Source organism: Squalius cephalus, assembly GCF_949319135.1.
Source record: "Squalius cephalus genome assembly, chromosome: 21".
NCBI lineage: Eukaryota > Metazoa > Chordata > Actinopteri > Cypriniformes > Leuciscidae > Squalius > Squalius cephalus.
The window spans coordinates 24,391,624-24,412,451 of record NC_137142.1 but is presented as its reverse complement, the minus strand read 5'-3'; the positions used below and the strand labels follow the sequence as shown (position 1 = coordinate 24,412,451).

Here is a 20,828-nt window from a genome sequence, read left to right as displayed (position 1 = left end):
GGATGAGCTCTGGGCATGTGGCCTGTTGTACCAATCACCTGCAGAGACTACCCATATGTTTCACTCGGCACAGCTCCTGCAAAACATGCCCATCGTTTGTTTAATGCAAACATGTACACAAAACCTCAAAGATAGTGGTTCCCTCAGCAGTCATAATCCTTTGTCACATGAATCAACAGCCTGGCCTTACCAGAGTAAACTGTCAGAATGTTCGTTACACAGATAATATATCCATCAAACAGAGCTTCAACAAAGGGAAAAAATAAAAACACAGTAATTGGTAGCTATTCTGACTTCATTACACAAGTTAATTAAAATAATAGGTTACCATGAATGACAATTAATCAGATTGTAGATAGTAATTGCCATGAAATTAGAGAGCAAACAGATACGTACTGAACTGGTTTCTCAGCTGAAGATTTGCTCCCTAAGGCCATTGAAAGAGCTGTACAGACAAACTCACTGAAATCTGCAACGAAAGCATGCCGTCTGGTCAAACTAGTGTTTCAATTATCTCCATCTAGTGGTCATGTCGAAGACTTCTGATTTGGGGGCCTTTAATGACGGTGTTCATAAGTGGTTTACAAACAAGACAGTGACAAGAATAGAGAGTGACTGCATTTTTATTTTTAAACATCATCCTTTCATATATATATATATATATATATATATATATATATATATATATATATATATATATATATATATATATATGTATGTATTAATAATCATGGTTGTTTACTGTCTAAAGATCATTATATAAATAAAACCAGGCATTATCTGCTGTATTTCCACTTTATTGCCAGAAGCAAGCTGTTCTGGTAAACCGTACACTTTACACACAAAAATAGTCTATTTATTTAAAAAGGTAATCAACACCCATTAGCGCAGCAGCTATGAAGGACGGATGGACATTGTGCTATATATTTGTGATCTTCAGTGCTGCATGAAGCCCTCTTGGCCACGTCACATATTCAGCTTGTTAAATCTGAAAAGTCTGACGTTGCCCTCAGGCCATTTGTTTCCGGGAAATATACAGGCCGCACACTCATAGACACAGTTCAAAACATTTCTTCCTCTGACACAGATGTCACTAAGATTGTTCTGTTTTGTTGATCGTCTGACCTTGACCGAAACAGCGAGTTTTTAAGACATGGATACAAAGATGCAAACACAACAGCATTTACACAACAGCATTTACACAACACTGCTAGAGGTATCAATGACGATTGCTTTTTATTTAGACTTGGGAAGCTCAAGAACTGTTCTTGATATGTTTCTGGCTATTGCTTTCATGATATGGAGATTCAGTTTTGTGCTCATGGCTAGCTAGAAATAAATGATCAACATGATCAAAGAATCTGCATTAAAAAGCCCTACACAAGAAAACTTAAATAGTAAGGCCAGCTATGATATGAAAATAGACATTACAACCCGAGACATACTATTTTCTAACCATTTTTTTTCATTCCACATTTTATAACTTGATGAAATATAAATCAGCTGTGTTAACATACTCTGATAGAAGAAACCACACAAGACAAGTATAACACTACTCATATAAACAGCAGTTTAGTACATTGGTATGCAACATAAAATTATATGTTTGTTATTAATTCATTTCCATGGACAGACAGCAAGCTCATAAATAGATACAGCTGCTTTGCTAGATCTAGTGATCTTACAATGGAAGTCCATGGCGAATATAATTGCATGTTTGTATGTAGTTATTTTCCACTGAACACTCCTCATAAATTTAAAGAGTTGTTTCTGTTTCTTGTTTAGTAGGGCAGAAGGTTCATTACTGATGTCTGATGGATAGTCTGTCTCCCAAGTGTTCCTGTCCCTGGGATAGCTGACAACAAATGACATAAATCATGGACAAATTGACTTCTTCCTACTTTAGATGATTAAATCGCACCACCTTTCTCCAAAGTGGCTGGGGTAAACTTATATTGCTTTGGTCTGACTATATGCCAAGCTAGACGGGAGTAACTTTTTTTGTTTTACTGTCCTTATGGGGATGAACTGTCTGAAACAATCCCCACAAGGATGACTATGCAAGACGTGTTAGCCTAGGCAGTTTCAGAAAGAACAGCCATCACCGTGTCGGCCTGCTTAGCCAGCTTTGTGCTGGTGTGAGTGGACAGTTTGGACAGGGTATCCCTCAGGTTTAGAGATGTTATCTGCTCCCTTAACATGCCTGTAAGAGAGAAAGAGAAGGCAAATGATGAGAAGAAGTAAATAGAAAGATATAGTTTAGTTCAAAACGAGGGCTTTCTATATTGTATATGCCTGTTGTTATCCCAATGAAAACATCAGTTAGGTAGACACACCTAAGAGTAATGAGAGATAACAAGGTATCTTGGAAGGACCATATAGACAGTATATGTAAAAAGACAATGTGGAGAATATGTGTGGAGCCGTCTCAGGTCTTTTGGAGCGAGAAAACAGATTATTTTATTATTTTATTATGTCTGTGATTATGAGTGTCTTACAGTATTGTAATTCCATATGGTATCAGGTATCAGCCCGTCTGTTAGTTTAAAAACAAAGCTGTTGAATCAGTTAAAACTTTGCTCTATTATTACAGGTCACCCTTTCGAAAAAGTATATTAATTATCCTATTATAAACTTCTTAAGGCTGGCCAGTGTTGCCAAGTCTGCGGTTTTCCAGTGGAATTGGGCTACTTTTAAGTTGTTGCTATGTGTAACATTTTTCTGTGGGTTGATTTCCATCCCCATATATACAAATTCAGTGGCAAATTCATCCGCCTGACAGAGAAAATCGCATTTGGGTTATTTTTGGGCAACTTTTGATTGGCCATTTGGTTCATTTTATTGCACAGACCTGGCAACCCTGAGGTTAGTTAATAATATTGTCTTGGAACAAAATCATGTACTGCATAATGAATTTGTATTCTTACCATCTATCGGCAGTATAAGTTTCTGAGATATTTTCAAGTCAGACTAAAGCATTCTTTTTAACATCAAGCTGTATTGAAACTGATATCAAATGACACTAATAATAGCTCTTTGTCTCTTATGTGTCTCTTTGTCATGTTGTTTCTATGAGATTGTATTGTTGATTGTACTGTATTGTATTGTTGACTGGTGATTGTCAGGGTTTGGGGATTTATGGGTAATGATTGTGAATGAGTATATTGTCATGCAAGAAAAATTTCCATCCATCCATCAATATTTGCCCTTTCCATAGTGTGTTCATTTTGCGGTACTGACTGGAGTTGGCTAGGCTGCAAATGAGGCCTAAAGCACTGAATTTGACCTCCACAGCCACAACAGGGTCATCTAGCATCTTCTGCAAGGTGGGAAGGAGATCTGCATCCAGAAATGGTTCTTGGACTGCCTCTGCACAGAAGAGAAAGTGGAACGCATATACCAAGATTAGAGATGGGATGTATGAGCAGGAGTAACGCATTACAAAAGTAATGCCATTACAGTAATAAATAACTTTTTGCTGAAACGCAGTAATATAACGCATTACTAATAACATTTTGATAATATAATACCGTTTACAATCTTAGTAACGTACTTTACAACAACGCATTTTTACCCAAAATTAAGTGTTTTTTTTTTTTTAAGAATTTACCAACACTGCGAGACATTCCAGCACCAGAGAAAAAAATTGAATTCGATGGTTGAGATGACTGCAGAGACAGATTCTACATTTGTGAGATGGACATACTCCCATTATTTTTTAGTTAGTCAGAGAAAAGAACAAGAACATAATAGTCAAGTGCAATATATATGCGACATCAATGGAACTCTCTACATCGAGAAAGTAACTTGAAGAAACACCTGGACCAGTACCACGCTAACACTAAGCTAACCGAGAGAGCTGCAGGGTCGGAGAAGAGAAAGAATGTGGCGGACGAGAGCATGGGGCGAGACAAAGCAACAGAAATTCATTTTCTCTCAGTCTGTCATGCTACTTGAACCCTGAGTGAAGAGACTTGTTGTGGAACATATGCATGCCAGGTTTGTGCTGTTAACTTGAAAGAAAAGAAAAGAATAGAAATGAAAAGAAAAGGAGGTTGTGCGTCTTGCCATGTCATTAGGCTATAGGTTGCATTATAGTGGGCTCTAGCTCTATTGTGTTTGGTATAATTTACCAGACTTTGATTGCTTGTCTACTTTTGTGATTCTTACAGTGGTTGTTACTTATTGTGCCATAAGCCTTCACTGTGCCTATTACATTATGGGCCAGATTCACTAAACAGGGTAAATTAGTGTGAGAGCGCAATTCTAAAAAAGTGCAGATTGGAGTGGAAAGTTTAGTGCGTGATCTACTGACGACGTGCAAATTCAAGAACACAGAAGCAACCGTATCATTTCCATAATGACCAACGCAATCTACCAAGAGCAGCGCAAATTAGTGTCTGATTTAAGACATGCATTTTTTGTATGGTAAATAAAGGGGCAAATACCAGTAAATTGACTAGCTTAAACCTTAGTTTAAGTGTGGTGAAAATCAAGCTTTTAATGTTGTTTTAACAACACCATTGCCGAGTATTTTCCCCTTAAAACTGCAGTGAACCAAAGACAGTCTCAAACCGTCGTCACAAACTACCTTGTAACCAATCATGTCAACGTGTGATCATCAACGAGTGAATCTCTGAGCTGGTGTGAGTGAGTGGAGGCGGGGCTAAAGTGCATATTTATAGAACCGCGTATAGTAAATGAGGCAAGGGTGTAGAGCAGGGGTGTCAAACTCAGTTCCTGGAGGGCCACAGCCCTGCAGAGTTTAGCTTCAACCCTAATTAAACACACCTGATCAGCTAATCAAGTCCTTCAGGCTTATTTGAAAACTGCAGGTGTGTGTGTGTTGAAGCAGGGTTGGAACAAAACTGTGTAGGGCTGTGGCCCTCCAGGAACTGAGTTTGACACCTGTGGTGTAGAGTTACATTCAAGCAATTTTAAGGCATGTTTTTTCAAGGATTTTTTTTTTTAAATATGTCCTTTTGGAGATCAAAGATGAGTTTTAAGGGATAATATTATTGACTACAGGAGGACTTTAAATACTCTCCAACAAATGCATATGCATTAATGTCAGCTGCAAAAATAACTATGTCCATGCCTTTTCAGCGCAGATTATTTACTGCGTGTCTTAAGTAAATCCTGACAGTAGCTTTTTAAGGCCAAAAGAGGGTTTGCGCTGGCGCAAGCTGTTAGTAAATCTGGCCCTATGTAGTTAGTAGGCTTGTGGCCTACACTGCCGTGCAAAGGCAAAAGACCGTAACTTCGTTTTTGGTCGAAAATGAGTTATTTATATTTTTGGCACATTCAAGACCTCCTTTATCATGTGGATAAGTATCTTGAATCAATTCCGTTGTTTTTTCGAGAAAATAATGATTTGTCTTAACAGTAACTTCCAAAAGCCCATGAGAAACCAAGGCAGAACACCGTAACATCAGTTACCGCTCTTTGGCTTTGTTTTGGAACGCTCAAATTACGAGTTACGGTGCTCTGCCTTTGTTCAGCCGCGCGTCAATATGAAGTTACGGTGCCGGTGTTCAATCAAATAATGCTACCTACCAGATTGTACGGTTATCTGCCTTTGTTTTAATGTCCATTCAAATTAAAATTACGGTGTAGCCTGTGTACTTTGTACAGCTGCCATCAGTCCCTCTAACTTCTGATGTCCTCAGAGCTTTGTCCTGCACAATTGCGGTCAGAACATTTAGTATGGTCTGAACCCGCTCCATCAACAAACGTGCGATATCGATCGCGAAGGATTATGCAGAGTTGACAGAAAAACGTTACACATTGCCGTATCAGATGAATACAACCAAGAATTAAAGCTCGCAAACTAGCTGGCAGAGTGCCAAAACTTCGCCTTCAGCCCCGCCCTACACGCGGTCGAGTCAATGCTGGACTAATATATCTATGGAGGTATTTTGTCATGTCAAATGTATTAATAATGCCATCAGAATGCAACCAAAGCACAGGATAGCAATAAGTAGATGGCTATAAATAATTGTAAATCATACAAAATAAATGCCATGATCACTAGATTTTATAGGTGTTACTATAATGATTTTGTTAATGGTGATCAGCAACTAAATATTGATAATGTGGAAGTTACTGCCTTTTGCCTTGGCATGACTTCTCACTTTTTGCTGACAATACAAAGGCAGAGTACAGTAACTTTAAAATAGTGGTCAAAAGTCAAGTTTGAGCTCAAAATTTTTTTATGTATATAATTTCCATTACTTAAACATCTATTTGCCAGATTTCCAGTGTCCTACCTATAATTAATTTGGCGGGACAACTAAAAATCTTTAAAGTCATTTTTCTCAGTTCCACACTCTAGCGACTTAAGGTCTTTTGCCTTTGTAGGGCAGTACACAATCATTATACTAGATCACATTGCCCTCCACTGGATGTATAATGAGCAGCAATAAACTACATTTTAGCATTTGGGAATGCCTAGTCATATTTCTGTGGTTATTTTGGTGAAGGTAACTTAAAAGCCACGCAAAAGTAGTGTAATGCATTACAATTCAGAGACTGTAAAATTGTAATGTAACTAATTACTTTCAAATGATAGTAACTAGTATATACACTCACCTAAAGGATTATTAGGAACACCTGTTCAATTTTTCATTAATGCAATTATCTAATCAACCAATCACATGCCAGTTGCTTCAATGCATTTAGGGGTGTGGTCCTGGTCAAGACAATCTCCTGAACTCCAAACTGAATGTCAGAATGGGAAAGAAAGGTGATTTAAGCAATTTTGAGCGTGGCATGGTTGTTGGTGCCAGACGGGCTGGTCTGAGTATTTCACAATCTGCTCAGTTACTGGGATTTTCATGCACAACCATTTCTAGGGTTTACAAAGAATGGTGTGAAAAGGGAAAAACATCCAGTATGTGGCAGTCCTGTGGGCGAAAATGCCTTGTTGATGCTAGAGGTCAGAGGAGAATGGGCCGACTGATTCAAGCTGATAGAAGAGCAACTTTGACTGAAATAACCACTCGTTACAACCAAGGTATGCAGCAAAGCATTTGTGAAGCCACAACACGCACAACCTTGAGGCGGATGGGCTACAACAGCAGAAGACCCCAACGGGTACCACTCATCTCCACTACAAATAGGAAAAAGAGGCTACAATTTGCACGAGCTCACCAAAATTGGACAGTTGAAGACTGGAAAAATGTTGCCTGGTCTGATGAGTCTCGATTTCTGTTGAGACATTCAGATGGTAGAGTCAGAATTTGGCATAAACAGAATGAGAACATGGATCCATCATGCCTTGTTACCACTGTGCAGGCTGGTGGTGGTGGTGTAATGGTGTGGGGGATGTTTTCTTGGCACACTTTAGGCCCCTTAGTGCCAATTGGGCATCGTTTAAATGCCACGGCCTACCTGAGCATTGTTTCTGACCATGTCCATCCCTTTATGACCACCATGTACCCATCCTCTGATGGCTACTTCCAGCAGGATAATGCACCATGTCACAAAGCTTGAATCATTTCAAATTGGTTTCTTGAACATGACAATGAGTTCACTGTACTAAAATGGCCCCCACAGTCACCAGATCTCAACCCAATAGAGCATCTTTGGGATGTGGTGGAACGGGAGCTTCGTGCCCTGGATGTGCATCCCACAAATCTCCATCAACTGCATGATGCTATCCTATCAATATGGGCCAACATTTCTAAAGAATGCTTTCAGCACCTTGTTGAATCAATGCCACATAGAATTAAGGCAGTTCTGAAGGCGAAAGGGGGTCAAACACAGTATTAGTATGGTGTTCCTAATAATCCTTTAGGTGAGTATATATATATATATATATAAAATGTATTACATTTTGGAAGTAACTTTCCCAGCACCATGTATGAGGGCACTACATAATTCAAAGAGTTCAGTGACCAACATACAAGCACAAAGGCCAATTCACACTGCACAGACAGATGCCGACCAACGTAGACAATGGCAATAATTACAGTACATCACTTCTCAGACATCCCACAACCCGACAAAAGGCAATTCAACATGTTCAATAGGTAAAAACAAGTGGAGATCAAAGCCAACAGACACCAAAAGGGGTAACACACTTTATCAGGTTTTGTCGGATCATGTTGCACAATGTTGTTATGTTGCAGTCTGTCGGTGCAGAGTGAAATGGCCTAAAGACTGGCAAGACCTGTTCACACATTAGGTTGATAACTATAAAGATAAAGATGAAGTTTTAAAAATCATTCTAAATTTAAAAGAATAGCAAAGCCCAAACCACAACTATAATAATATCACTGGACTCTTTTAGAACGATTTTTATATTTCAGTATAAGTGTGGATGGTTGGACACTTCATGCACTCAACTGTCGCAGCTTTCCTTTAGTAGTGGAGGGAGAAGGGCTATTAGACACAAATAACCTCTTAAAATTGATACACTAGTATGAATAGTGCATAGTATAAAGTGTATATTGTATAACATGTCTTATGGGACACAACCATAGTCTCACCAATGTCTATTGCAGAGGCAATGGCCAAAGCAACTAAAGCCTCATTCTGCATGATGACGTGCTCACTGGTTGCCATTGAGATGAGATGTTGGACTCCATCTGCTTTAATGACAGTTTGGATGACTTCCTTTAAAGACAAGAGAGGGTTATATTTTAGACAGCCATAATGACAGCAGTTACACATATTGTGTGTGTCTAAAACTCACAGGGTTTCGGCTGTGTCTTATGAGAGCTGCTAAAAGGCGATTGGCCTCGCCTCTGACACCGGCGTGATCTTTAGCCTCGCACCACTCCATGACTCGCGCTAACAAAGCTGTATCCTTCCCTAAAACTGAAGCTGCTTCTTCTACGAAATGGGAAAAAAAGTACAGTAGAAATGAAGAGAGGAAACATTTAATGAGACATTTGACTGTTATTTAACTGTTGATACATTTAATGAGACATTACAAATGTCAAAGAGATACTGTGGCAGCACTTTAAGGTTTGTTTACCTCTGTATTTAGTTACTCAGGTCACTTTTGTCAAGGGAAATAATCACTGGAGTGCAGACAATAATTTAGTGCGTCAAAGCCCTTGCAGCCCTATTGTCTGCATGCTGAGGTGTCTAAGGGCTCCCTCTAAAATAACACACTTTACTGAAGGGCTGGAAATTACAGCCTCTATGTTCCCTACATTTGAACAACAGTTTAAAGTTGTAAGGAGAAATGTTAATTCATCAGCCATTATAGTCATTTGGCAGGTAATTGTATAGTTTAACAAATCTTTTGTCTAAAAATTACAACCTGTCTATTGTCATGTCCTCCTTTTCAACGGCCAAATTAATGTACTTTTTTACTACCAAAAGGACTGTCACACTTATTCAGTGTTTTCATTGTATGCATTTAAGAGTAATTTTAAAATTACTTTTTAAATTTAAAGAGTAAAAAGTGACATTGCATTCAATATATTTTATCAGTTCATGCATTACCCAGGAATCAAAGCCATGACTTTGGCGATGCTAGCACCCCAACTAACAGGGAACGTTCTCAGAACTTTGTCTAAAGTTCTAGCAAGGTTCTCTCAGTGTTTTGAACAAACATTATTCCAGTAATGTTAATAGAACGTTTGTTCAAAAATATATGGTCTTTAAAGGGATACTTCACTGATTAGCATTAAGCTTTGTATCAGTAGAAACCCGGTAGAATTTTCGAATGACCGTGCTTCCCTCCCTCATGTCCCCCTGAGACGAGAGATTTCTGTATTGTGTGTCTGGAAAAAACCCTCCGATGACGCAAAAATTGTCATTTTGCGTCATCAGAGGCTTTTTTGGCCAGAGGCTAAAAACTACAGCCAGTAGTAGGAGCTAGTTCCACATGTTTTCAACCCGCCCATAGGGGGTGGGATCTCACGATAAAACGGCATCTTTTTAGTTTCGAGTCAACTAGTAGCCTAGTTGTATAATTTCTTCCGATACTGCCCTCTGTAACCGGTAGGCGTGGCTTGGGAGTGGCCTCATAGGGCAGCAAAGCAAGTGCATTCTGGGAGTTGTTGTCTTTCATCCACATTAGCCAAAAAACTATTTCTGGCTTTTCTCAGTCTAGAAGGCACCAAGTTCTAAAATAATTTCACATTTCTACTACATAAATGACCCAATTTAAAAACACATTCATCTTTCCAGCGGTGAAATATCCCTTAAATAATGTTCTCAAAATATTATTTTTCTTGACCCGTTACCTTGGCCGTCCACCATCATGCGCAAAGTGCCTAGCAGTTTGAACTGGACTGGGGGCATGTCAGAGCGCAGAAGGGTCCTGATCCTTTCCGTGACTCCATCCTCCAACATACGCACCTTATTGGAGGCTACATCAGGGAAATAGAGAGAGTAAGACTACAGAGCAAAGCTGAAACTAAGAATGATTGTGGTAGCTGGTTATGGCAAGACATACTTCCCCAGTTGATTAATCACTGTACATTATGCCAATTGTTTTGTATTACAAGTTTATAACAAAACTTTGTTTGAATATGTAAATAAGCATTAAATAAAGCCAGGTTCAATTACTGTAGTTCAAAGGGTTTTGGATATCTTTATTCAGAAAATACTGTTAACAGCCAGAAAAAAAGAAGGCAGTTTGATGATATTGAATTATATGGAAAAGAAGAGAACTGAAGAACCTGGAATGGCGAGATTTCTAAGTGCACTGAGGCCAGCGTGCTGCACAGATACATCTCCCTCTGCTACATGTTGCTCCAACAGGTCCAGAATATGAGGAACAACTCCTAATTCCAACATCTTCACACAGTTGCTGTCTAAGAGCAAAAAAAGAGGAAACTGTTCTTATAAATCTGATATACTTGAGAAAGTTGGAGTGATTCAGACAAAACCTTCTCTAAATAAAACTATATTCATCTCCTCACCATTTCTGGCAAAGTTAGCAATGGCCAGAGCTCCTGACAACTGCAGCTCTGTGTTTGATGACTGCAGCCAGGAGAGAACATCCTGATACACCATCCCTGTCCCTTCCCCGAAACACTTCTGCATTGATTCATCTGTAATGGAAGACAGATGCTAGAAAAGGCCTACACTAAATAAAGGATGCTGAATCTCTCATCCATCCATTTTGGTTAATAAAGCAAGCAATATAAAATAAAACCGAACAGTACCCTTCTTGCAAATTTATTGACATATTCATGAGACTCTGTTACTGGTGATGTGTAACTAATGTCTACAAGTGGATTAAAACTAAAATGTGAAGAGAAATGAAGTTAGTGGTGGTAAGTACTATCTATATCAGGGGTTCTCAATCCTGGTCCTCGAGGGCCACTTTCCTGCAGAGTTTAGCTCCAACCCTAATCAAACACACCTGAACCAGCTAATTAAGCTCTTCAGGTTTACTAGAGAGCTAAAGGCAGGTGAGTTTGATCAAGGTTGGAGCTAAACTCTGCAGGAAAGTGGCCCTCGAGGACCAGGATTGAGAACCCCTGATCTATATACTATTATAGTTTTTTTATTAATATTTTGAATGAGCTTTTATTTTTAGATTTTCGTTTATGTTTCATTTTAATTCTGGTAATGTTGTTTTAACATTTGTAATGTTCTAGTTTTTAGTTCAGCTTTATTCCAACAAACAAAATTTTAACAATTTTAGTTTATGATAACAACCCAAGTGGTGAAGTAATGGAGAGCCATACCTCCCAATAGAAGGGACACTATGAGGTTGGAAGCCACTTTGATGCTGCAGAGGTCATGTGTGTCAGAGCCACCCTGAAGAGTTCGAATCATTTCAGAGAGAGCCTCGGGCACGCCTGCTTCCACAAACTGCAGCTTCAGAGCATCTAAGAGACATGAACATGTCATGTGGTCACACAGGGATTTGCAAGGACACGCACAAGTACATTTTCAGTTCACTTCTAGACACAGCGACTGAGGTGCAATCAATGAGTACTCAATACAGTTAATGTTTTGTACAATCCAGGTTCATGTATAGACCTGGTTTAAATATTCGTCTCACCACTCTCTCCCAGTGACCCAAGAACCTCTAGTATGAGATGCCGGCGTTCAGCATCCGGTGCCCGCTTCAACTGATATGTCAAAACCTCCGCAACACCCACTTCTGCCAGAGCCTCTCGTGCAGCATCTGAACACAGTGGCATACCTCAGAATGAATCACTATCTTGTATAGATACAAGAGATATTATGAGAAAAAATACCTGAATATTTATGTAAATAAGAGTAACTGAGAATGGGATGGCTATAAAAACAGTGTTATGGATGCATGATATATTGGTAGCATATTGGCATGCTCATTTTCCCTATTTTTACTTTTAAATGAACTTTGCCCTACTTAAAGTTAATCTTAAGTTAATATTAATAAAGTTAATAAATATAAATAAATGTAATAACACTTTAGGACATACGGTATATTTTTATATTGTGATGCTTAAATTCACTTGTATTTTAGTTTTTTAAAGATTTATTTTTAGTTTATTCAAACAAAATAACATAGAATGTAAACATCGTTCATTTATCGGTTATGCAAAAAAAAAATATAGATCATATAAAAATGATAAATAATTATAATAATAACATTAAAATTATAAATAATTACATAAATAAATAATATAATATAAAAAAATGATAGCCCAGAATATCAACACTGATCATATATCGGTTAAATAAATAAATACATAAATAAATAAATCACCCAGAATTTTAGGCCATGCAGTCTAATGGTTATGGGAAGAAAGAAAAAATCAGTATTGCCCGAATTTAAAAAAAACAGTGTATCCCTACCAAGTGTTACAATGTCCAGTCAGCCAGTGTTTTCATTATATATGATTTTAGTGCTTTCCTGCTCTCTATTTTTGTCTTACCCACATCAGCAAGGTTGCAGAGTGCCAGCAGGCAGACATTTACCAGCGGGTCATTCTCGGGATACTGCTGCATTATGGCCACCAGCCTAGGGATTACTCCATTCTCCACCAGCTGCATCTGCTGAGCAGCTGAGAGAGAGAGACATGGGGCGGATGGGTGAGTGGGCGCACAGGGACAGACAGCCAAGAGAGGGATGGGCATTGAGAGCTATAGAAGATGTGAGAATAATCATGGAGAGAAGAGCACAGAGAATGAATGGTGGTTTATTTTATTATGAATGTGCGTAATGAAAGCTCTGCATGAACAGGTTGTCGCAAACCAAGCCTCAACAAAACAAGAGCAGAATATACATTATACCTAAAGCATCTTTTTAGCTAGCTACTTTTTGACTAATCACAAACTACATAAACAACCAAAGGGACAGCAAGCAGCCTTTAGAATATGAAATTCAACATAGACCTGGACAGAAGTGCTGGTACTTTAGAAGAAACTTTCGTGTCAGCACAAAGGCAGAGAAAACTAGGCCAGGAGATGTTGACAAAACAGAAAGTCAATCCAAGGACTTAGAAAGGATCAAAGAATCACTCCACACTACACGTATTTATACCAGACGCAGATCGCCGAACCATAATATCAGGAGAACTACAGGCGAAACTCCAAATGAAACTATGTGGTAAGAAAACTTTGTTAGAACCAAAGCAAAGAAGCTGAATGGAACTGTGGGACCAAATTGGATACACATCAAGTCAAGGAGCTTCTCTGTCACTCTGAACGCACCGAACACTATGAATGCTCAAGCAGCCCTACCCTCAAACTGTCAAACATAGAACATCCAGGAACAGTTTTACTCACCATTTTCAAAGCAGATCCGTCCAATTGCACGGCCCGTGTGCAGCAGCTGGTCCTGGTCTGTGCTTTTCAGTAACGGGACTAATACGGTCACCAGACCTGCTTCAATACAGCGCTCTCTCACAGTAGCTAACACACACAAATGCACAAACGTCATGTTTTAAATAATGGTGGAAACCTCACATTGCTTTCTATTGAACTTCTTATTCTATTAAGCTTAATATAATTACCTGAGTTGGAAATTATTTCCCTAATCTTACCCATTACAAACACCTTTTGGCATTAAAAAGAAAGGTTCCAAAACAGACATTATTTAGTCCATCTATTGAGCTGTTTATATAAGTTTTATTGTCATTGCGGGGATATTTGGTTCATACATGGATGGACAAATACAAGGTTTTATCTACAGGAACTATGTGAACTCAAATGCTTATAATGACAGTAATTGATATTTAACAAGTAAATTATATTTGTAACTTTTTTGTAATAAAATGACAGACTTCTCTATCTTGCTAATGCTAATTTCATAGCTAGCATTTTATGTACCTTAAATACAATTAAACAATATTTTCATACTCGTTACATAATTTGACAAAATTGTGGCTTTGTGAGAAATAACACAATAAAAATATTCAGTTCACAGTGACGTGAAAGGTAAAAATATTCACCTTGATTTCTTTTTGTTTCCTTCACATATAACATTTACATTTATTCATTTAGAAGACACTTTTATCCAAGCGACTTACAAATGAGGAACATAACAAGTAATCCATCACAGAGTCAACAATATTCATAGTATATTTAAACTTAAGCTATTCACTGACTTCACATTTAAAAAAAACATATTAGGGTCAAAAAGATTCATTGTGGTGTAAATGACATCACAACTGAGAAACAAAAATATATCCCTAATTGATATGAATCATTTCACACAATGAATATTGAAATGGTTTATGTTTATTTCACACTTTGTTTAGATTATCATAGTTTTTAATGTATGACAAAAGTAAAACCTATAATAAAATTGGTAATACTTTACAATAAGATATCATTAGTAAATATTAGTTATTACTTTGTTACAGTTAACTAACTATAAGCAATACATTTTTACAGCTTTTATTAATCATTATTAGTGTTAGTTAATACAAAATACAAATGTTCATTGTTTGTTTATGTTAGTGCATTAATGTTAACAGATACAACTTTCGATTTTAATAATGTATTAGTAAATGTAGAAATTAAAATGAACTAAGATTAATAAATGCTGTAGAAGTAGTGTTTATCGTTAGTTCATGTTACCCAATGTAGCCAAATAACGTTATCAAACGAAACCTTATTTTAAAGTGTTACCATGAATAAAAGGCATTTGAAAAGTAGTAATAAATGAAGGATAAAAAGCTTCAAAGAATGTGATGGCTAAAAAGCAGAAGTTGATGCAACACCCATGCAAGTAACAGACTCTAATATAAATCTCATTTACCTTCTCTGGCCATCTCTGCCACCAATAAGGTGACCTGAGAGGTGAGGGGACTCTTCTTCCTCAGGACTTGAGCCAGAATGGGCAGAACACCACTGGACACTATTTTCTCTGCTGTTCCTTTCTCTGGGGATAGAAATAGATTTGATTATTTTCTTTGCATGTTTGTAATATCTATAATGTCTAATACACACAAACATATGTTAGTGGGATATAAATAAATACGCGCGTGTTTATTTAGGCCATATACTTTACAGGCGTGTTTTCCATTTTTGTAGACTGGATATTGTCAGGGTTTATCTGTGTTTGGTTTGTTTTGCACGTGTTTAGTTCAGTTTCCTGTGTTTCTGTTAGTTACCTTGGTTATTCATTGTTTAATCATCTTTTGCACATGATGTTCATTTGGTTAATTAGTTTGGTCTGTGTATTTTAGCCCTGTATTTCTTTCTGTTCATAGTCAGTTCATAGTCGGTTGTTTTGTTCCGTAGTGTTCTTAGCGTTTCGAGTTCTGTTTAATAAATACAATACTGCTGCAAATAGATCCTTTCTCACCTTTATTGCAACCAAACATGACAGACATCCCCAATGAATAAAACCAACTGAATATTTTAACAAAGCTTCCCAATTTTTTTACTGATGTCAAATCAATTTCAAACCACCCTTTTTTCTTGATTGCTCATCCTGTTGCTTCACTTTTTCTTTTATCTCCTCCCTCAGGTTTTGTTCTGTGCACTCCAGAGATGCTCTGACAGCAAGGTTGAGTAATCCGTTCAAATTCACAGTAGTTGACAAGGATCTGCCCCAGAGATAGAGATGCTAACAGGAGAAAATCTGTCATTAAAGCATGTTCTCCTCAAAAAATATATATACACAAGGGCCACGGTGGCAGGTCAAGCTGTCAGAGGAAGCCTAGCTGCTATGGTAACATCTACTTTGTGTTCTTTTGCGGGGGCTGCTTTTCCATTTTTCCATTTTAGCATTTGCGATCCGAAAGCACAAGGAATGTGCCAAGAAGGGCCAGCTGGTGCAAACTAATTTGTGAGAATGAGAAGATGGGGAGTGAAGTGAAGAAAAGAAGAGAAAGATTAATGAGATTAACCCTTTCTCTCCTTCGCCTTCCCTCTCTCCCTCTCTCAAATGTAAATGCGGATTACTTGTCTCCTACTTGTGCCCCAAATCTGCTAGCAGGAAGATAAGCTGACCCTCTGCTGCCCCCTACATTGGATTGTCTTCCCACACACTCACAGACACACACGCGCACACACACACACACACACACACACACACACACACACACACACACACACACACTACTTCAAGGAGGCAGAGGCAAATAGCAGCTCACAGCAGGATGAGTATGTAATGAGTGTGACGCTAAATGATGCCCTCACTCAGCAGGGCATCTGGCAAAAACACACATCACTTTCACATGTGATCATGGCTTTTTAGTCTCTTGTATGGATCATGGCACCAGGATTGGATGTTGCAATAAATATACATACAGATATGGATGAAAAGACGGATTTATGGATTGATGGGCTGACAGATACACAGAGATTTATAAATAGTAGTTAATGAGCACATTGGTGTAAACTCACTCTTCTCTAATAGGAGGGTAAGCAGAACATCCAGATGAGGCTTCAGCTCCTCCTCCACCAGCTCTGTGCTCACAGTGATGGCTTTCAGGGCCTCGCTGAGAGATTCTGAAACACAATCATGAGTGTCACCACACCACGATCCCTACCGCACAACATTTCAAAATAACAAGCAGATTTAAGTGTCTCTGAGACATTTTTCATGATGATTCATAACCATCTCAGTTATATAGATACAGTTGACTTTATCCATGCATTCGGTGAATTTCCCATGTACATTATCATACAAAATTATAATGAAGTAAACTAAATGTCTGTATAATGATATTAGGAATTTTTATGTAATTGGTTATTTATTTGTGCATGCAGACATGCTTCATTTAAATTACCTTTAATGCTCACTTAAAAACACTAATAATTTAATAACACTGTTACATTAACTTGTAATAATAATAATAAACTGTATCTTCAAAATTAAATGTCATTTTAGCTAAATGAATTATTTAGCATAAATACATATTACATTTTCATACTGTACATCAAATTTTTACAAAATGATGTGCATGGATACACTATTTAAATAAAATACACAGCAATGAATCAATGAATGAAGATGCCTGTGGACAAACATGAAACATGTCAGTGTGATTTAATTTCAATCTGCTGTGACATTCTTCACACCATAAACATTTGTATATACATGTATGTGTGCCTTATACCACTAATACATTAAAAGTCGAACACTATTTGCATTTGCACACTTTGATGATCACAGGGAGCAAACTGGGCCAGAAAGAGAGAAACAGAGACGATTCTGTATCTCTCCTGTAAGTAATCACCCTGATAATCCCTGGTAAGCAGAGTGGAAATAGACACAGAGGAGGTCTATCATACCTTTCCCTTCCCCAAACTCCCTGTGATCCATTCATAGACACAATATTTATGTTCTGCGATATCAGCCCTCTCCATTATAGGTGAAAAAGGGCAGGGATGGAAAGCAGCAGTGCGTATGAGAGCTGGGCGGGGTTGAGGATACCCTGGGGATCTCATTAACTCTGGGTTTCTGGCTCCCAGCATGCCCTTATTTTAACACCCACACGCTGAGGATACACCTCTCAAACAATGGGGTTCGTCTCACCTGGAGGGTTAATCACAATTCGACTTCTCCGAACCTAAGAGAGTGTGACCTTTAGAGGCAGAAAGTGTGTGTGTTCAAAGTTAAACCTCATATTGGTTAAAAAACTTGCAGAATAACCAAAATAGGATTTACAGAGAAGAGATCTGAATCACTCACCTATGTCTGCCATGACCACGGGTCCTCTGAATCTCTCAGTCTCTGAACCTCCGTGCGTGTCTCTCCGGCGTGTGGTTAGAGACAGCCCTCCTCAAGGCAGGATGGAAGGCTCCAGCCCTGAGAATGCCTGAAGTCAGTAAAGCAGCCTAGACTCTCCTCTGCTCGGCTCCTCACCCTTCCCGTTTGTGCTGATCACACATGCGTATTCCTTCGGTCCCTCGCTGTCATTCGCTCCCTCACTTTCACTCGGTGCCTCTCAGTGACGCTGCATCCAGTTTGGCTAATTCACATGCCCTATTATTTCAGTGTGTGTGTCTCTCTCGCCGATGCAATCCTCCCCGCCCCGGTCCTCGGCTCTCTGGCAGTATTCTTGCTGCCTCTCCCTCCCTCCCTCCTCATAATACACTCTAAATCCTAAAGCTGCTCAAAGCTCATCAGTTGACAATTAGCCCGAGGAAGACGCTGAGGCTAACACACAATTCTCATTGCACTGCAGTTCTACCCCTCCATCTTTGGGTATTATTGCAGAGCAAACGTGAAATTTGAACACTGGGATCTGTGGCCCAGGGGGTCTGGCAGCTATTTATCAAGATATTACTAGAGCTGTCTCAGTGGGGGGGACTCATTTAAAGGGACAGTTCACACAAAAAAAATGAATTTCCCTGGTCACTAAGCAAAATGTCCAAACTGCTGTTTTTCTTTCTAATGAAAGTGGATGGGGACCAGCCAGAGACTGCAATGCAGCTAGAACCACGCAAAAAAAAGGAAAAAAAAAAAAAAAAAAAAAAAAAAAGGAAAGGGTGAGGGAGGGTAAATGATGTTCACACAGAGAACAATGTGTCCACACCAATGGACGATAATGTTATGTTTATTATAAGCACACTACAGTTATGTCGTCTACTGCTTTAAATGCTTGAGTGCTTTAAATTTGGATGGATTCTGATCGGATGTCAGTCGTTTAGCAGCTGAAAAAATTGTGATTCCAATCAATGATATGCTTCCTCTCAGTCACCATGATTTTGCCAAGACATGTTCCTGGATCTTTTATTGATCCCAGAAAAACATTTCTGTCCAAAGAGTCCTAACCCTACCCACAATTTAGCCTTAAGAATGGTGTAGAAGCTCCTAACCCTTGTTGTAAGCCTAAACTTGAGATTAACTCTCAAATCTGATTGGTTGATTGAAACATTGTTCCAGGATCAACAAGGATATTAATCCAGGACCATGTTCTACTTGGTGAAGTTCCCCATTGTTCCTCTGCGTCGTTATCATTAGCCTATGTGGTGAACTTCCATATTCTTATAATGATTAGTATTAAAGCTAACTTTTAAAAACTACAAGTTTCTTGAGGAGGAACATTGTTTTGGTAATTCCATGAGTTGTGCTGATCTAAATTCTTTTATGGATATGATGTAAACTCGCATGGACGAATTACAGAAGTATCCAGTAAAATCTCTAAAAAAGAAATCATTATTTTAGGCTTGCTAGTGATTTAAAGGGATAGTTCACTTTGAAATTAAATTTTGGTATGTTTTAGCTTACCTCAAGGGCATCCAAGATGTAGGTGTCTTTTTTTCCGCAGTAGTTTCAATTTTTATATTTTTAGGTCAAACCGTTCTTGTCTGTCAGTCCTATAATGCAGGTCTGTGGTCACTGTCTCAAAGAGCATGCACAGAGTCCAAATTAAAACAATTCCCCATCGTCCAAATTAAACAATTCCCCATCGTAAGTACACATTGATGGCCTAAGACACGAAACGAGTGGTTTGTGTGAGAAAACTAACAGTATTTATATCGTTTTTTAACTCTTGTACACAGCCACGTCCAAGTGATCTGAGGGCGCGCGCATCCTGCTGTGTGACGTGTGTACGCAGACTGGTGCATAGATATATACACTAGAATAGATGCCGCCTTGCCTACGGCATTCGTTCCAATGAACTGCCGTAGCCAAGGCGACATCTAGTGTATATATATATCTATGCACCAGTCTGCGTACACGTCACACACCAGGATACGCGCGCGCCCTCAGATCACTTGGACGTGGCTGTGTACAAGAGTTAAAAACGTATTTAGTTAAAAAATAAATACTGTTCGTTTTCTCACACAAACCGCTCGTTTCGTGTCTTAGGCCATCAATGTGTACTTACGATGGGGAATTGTTTAATTTGGACTTCTCTGTGCATGCTCTTTGAGACAGTGACCACAGACCTGCATTATAGGACTGACAGACAAGAACGGTTTGACCTAAAAATATCAAAATTGAAACTACTGCGGAAAAAAAGACACCTACATCTTGGATGCCCTTGAGGTAAGCTAAAACATACCAAAATTTAATTTCAAAGTGAACTATCCCTTTAAGGTAAGGCAATAACATTTTTTTTTTTTATGTACTCATTTATTATTTTTATTTTGGAAAAAAAAAAGTAACAGTGTAGCTTTTTTTAAATATTATTTATATTGTTTTATAGTTACCGTCCTTGATATGAACAGCCCTTACGTAAATTATGACAGAATATTCATTTTCTGGTAAACGGTCTCTTTAAATCTTGTCATGGACCTGTGAAATGCATGTGTGAATGTTAATTGACAGTAATAAAATATTATTACAAAGGGAAATCACATCTGAATCAAATTAAAAGGGATGACCCTTAGGACAAATGACGCAAATGTTGCTACGACTACAAGGAGAGGGTTTACATTTAATTACGAAACTTCAACCCAGCAGAATGAAAACAGATGTTCAATATTATCTATTATCTGTTGAGAGACAA

The 20,828-nt window shown here is 38.4% G+C and overlaps 1 protein-coding gene across 2 annotated transcripts; it reads right to left on the bottom strand.

The window, feature by feature from the left end:
- Positions 1-739: 739 nt before the first annotated feature.
- Positions 740-18,573, bottom strand: LOC307148867 (rap1 GTPase-GDP dissociation stimulator 1). 2 transcript variants are annotated; one of them, XM_079854772.1, is made up of 14 exons: positions 18,059-18,573; positions 16,768-16,872; positions 15,173-15,295; positions 13,696-13,821; positions 12,843-12,971; positions 11,981-12,106; positions 11,661-11,804; positions 10,887-11,018; positions 10,644-10,778; positions 10,206-10,331; positions 8,699-8,838; positions 8,493-8,619; positions 3,241-3,369; positions 740-2,203 (listed from the first exon to the last, which is right to left on the bottom strand). In XM_079854772.1, the coding sequence occupies exons 1-14, from the start codon at positions 18,069-18,071 to the stop codon at positions 2,076-2,078; spliced, it is 1,683 nt and encodes a 560-aa protein (XP_079710898.1). In that variant the 5' UTR covers positions 18,072-18,573; the 3' UTR covers positions 740-2,075. The 2 variants fall into 2 exon arrangements, with proteins under 2 accessions (XP_079710898.1, XP_079710899.1); XM_079854773.1 differs by having other exon boundaries at positions 12,843-13,050; positions 18,059-18,572.
- Positions 18,574-20,828: the final 2,255 nt, after the last annotated feature.

Excerpts from the sequence above, each read along its gene's own strand:
- LOC307148867 (XM_079854772.1), bottom strand. Across the intron at positions 11,019-11,660 it reads AGTGTCCCTTCTATTGGGAG|ATGAATCAATGCAGAAGTGT; the intron begins GTATGGCTCTCC and ends CTTCCATTACAG. Across the intron at positions 3,370-8,492 it reads TGCCTCTGCAATAGACATTG|AGGCAGTCCAAGAACCATTT; the intron begins GTGAGACTATGG and ends TCTTCTGTGCAG.